The sequence below is a fragment of the Triticum urartu genome, chromosome 2A, assembly GCF_056163025.1.
Source record: "Triticum urartu cultivar PI428250 chromosome 2A, HENAU_Tu73, whole genome shotgun sequence".
Classification (NCBI taxonomy): Eukaryota; Viridiplantae; Streptophyta; class Magnoliopsida; order Poales; family Poaceae; genus Triticum; species Triticum urartu.
The window spans coordinates 373,497,400-373,499,667 of NC_141874.1; the positions used below are offsets into that span (position 1 = coordinate 373,497,400).

The following is a 2,268-nucleotide window of genomic DNA, read 5'->3' on the forward strand; positions in this document are numbered from 1 at the left end:
ATAGAAGTTAAAGGACGAAGCTGTTAGATAAAAATATGTAGCATCTTCAGAAAAACATAGTTATTTATGTGAAGTTCAATCACTGCTACCACAGAAAGTTCAACAACACTGCTGTAAGAAAATTTTTGAGTGTGACACTACTAGTTTGTCATACTACTAACTGTGAAGTTCAAGCACTGGTACCACAGAAGTTTAGCAACACTGTTGTAAGAAAAAAATATATGTGACATTCTTAGATAGCCATACTACTAGATGTGAAGTTCAATTACTTGTGCAACATAAGTTCACCATCAGTACAGAAAAAGGATCAAGTTTCATTTTTTATTCGATCAGACCAGTGCCCATCGATGGCGAAAGCTATACCACAATCATTTCCAAACACCGTCCACAAGCTATGCCGTTGGCACATATTGAAGAAGTACAGGGAATACCTCGCGTTGCTGTACAAAAAGTATAAAACATTCAAAGAGGAGTTCACAGCTATATTGAACTGGCCGCTGATGCCAACGGAGTTTGAAGATGCCTGGGCTGAACTCGTGCACAAGTACCACCTGGAGAACGACCAGATGATGATGCAGCTCTGGAGTGATAGGAAGATGTGGATTTCAGCATATTACAAGAACATTTTCTGTGCTAGAATGACTTCCACACAACGAAGCGAGAGCATGAACCACGTGCTAAAGAAAGGGTTTGTCAAGGGGACCCAGAACCTACACAAGTTTGCTAGGCGGGTCAGTGCTTGCATACAAACTCGGATGCAGAAGGAGAACGAGCAAACAATGACCAGCATGGTATGATGACAAGTACAAAACACCACCATCATGTTCTGTTTACCTTCAAGATGTGCACTTTGAATTTAAAAAAAATGAAACCCATATGATTCTGCTTCGACTAATATCTTACTTTTTGACATGTGCAGACCAATCCTGTGACAAAGACAACTTACGGCTACGAGGAAGACATGTCTATCAAGTACATGAGAGCCGTGTACACCGAGATGAGGAATAGGATGAGAAAGGCCACGCTATTTCACGCAAAGCGTACAGCAGAGTCCACCAATTACCTTGTGTACTACCACAACAAGCCTGGCCATGATGATGAAGAAAGATTTTCCTGGTCAAAGCATGAATTCCAGGTTGTAGCTGACCCAGACAATGAAATATACGAGTTTGAATGCAAGCTCTGGACACACACAGGTGAGCGGGAAAACAAACTCACTAAATAGCTAGACTAGTAGTATCATATCAAAATTTATGAAACTCATTGCTGGATCAGAAACTATGTATTCTGCATTCATCGCAAAATGCAGGCCTGTTCTGCCTTCACATCATGAACATACTGGACTACCTGAAGCCTGACAAATTTCCAAACAAGTATATCCTCAAACGGTACACAAAGACTGCAAAATCACAGCCAACCTTTGATATAAGGGACTACAACACAACCGCATCGGATGGCAGCTCAAGGCTATCGAAGCAAGACATCTTGCTGCAGCTGAATTTGATGGTTAACAAGAAAGCGATGAGATGTGACCAACAGTATGACAGAGCCTACTATGTTCTCAAGAGGCTCGTGGAAGAGCTTGATGCAATACATTCAACAAATCAAGCGGATGCTGACGAAAGGATGGCTGAAGAGGACGCTGAAATTGAAGATGACCTTCACTATTATGCAGCTGAAATGCTCAACGCCGCCGCTGAAGCCAACCAATGCAAGCAGGGTGATGGCCAATCAATGGAGCAGCGAAAGCAAGAGACGATGAAACTGCCGCTGTATTCTGAAACAAAGGGTAGGAAGAAAATTACTGCAGCAAAGAAAAGTGACAAGAGAGCGTAAATAAATCACCACCTGCAGGAAGAGTCGTGGTGCTCGATGAGAATGGAGTGCCACTCGGACACAGGAAATGTAGTGTGTGCAACCAGGTTGCGGGACACAACAAGCTGACCTGTCCAACACTCTTGGAAAGAAACAATGCCGAGGAGGTCAAGCAACCCAAATCTCAAAAACAGCAACCCAAAGTTATGGAACAAAAGAAGGGACCACACCCACAGAAAGCAAGCACCAGACTTTGTAGCATATGCAAGGATTATCAACCACATAATGCAAGAACATGCCCGAAGCGAGCAGATGCTGAAAAGACAAGCAAAAAGCCAGAGAAGAAATAGAAAGCAAAACCCAGAGCCAGCAACAAGAAAGAGGTGGAAGAGGAAGACGAAGACGAAGACGAAGACACCATCGAAGAAGAGGAAGACGAAAAAGAAGAGAACG

The 2,268-nt window shown here is 43.0% G+C and overlaps 1 protein-coding gene across 1 annotated transcript; it reads left to right on the forward strand.

Annotated features, from left to right (window-relative positions):
- The first annotated feature begins 347 nt into the window (after positions 1-347).
- LOC147985153 (protein FAR1-RELATED SEQUENCE 5-like) lies at positions 348-1,836 on the forward strand. The gene is made up of 3 exons (XM_087541435.1): positions 348-791; positions 920-1,196; positions 1,310-1,836. The coding sequence occupies exons 1-3, from the start codon at positions 348-350 to the stop codon at positions 1,834-1,836; spliced, it is 1,248 nt and encodes a 415-aa protein (XP_087397561.1).
- The last annotated feature ends 432 nt before the right edge of the window (positions 1,837-2,268 follow it).

Bases quoted from the DNA above. Each gene is read 5' to 3' on its own strand.
- LOC147985153 (XM_087541435.1), top strand. From the start codon at position 348: ATGGCGAAAGCTATACCACAATCATTTCCAAACACCGTCCACAAGCTA. The intron at 792-919 runs GTATGATGACAA...TGACATGTGCAG, and splicing joins AGCAAACAATGACCAGCATG to ACCAATCCTGTGACAAAGAC. The intron at 1,197-1,309 runs GTGAGCGGGAAA...CGCAAAATGCAG, and splicing joins CAAGCTCTGGACACACACAG to GCCTGTTCTGCCTTCACATC.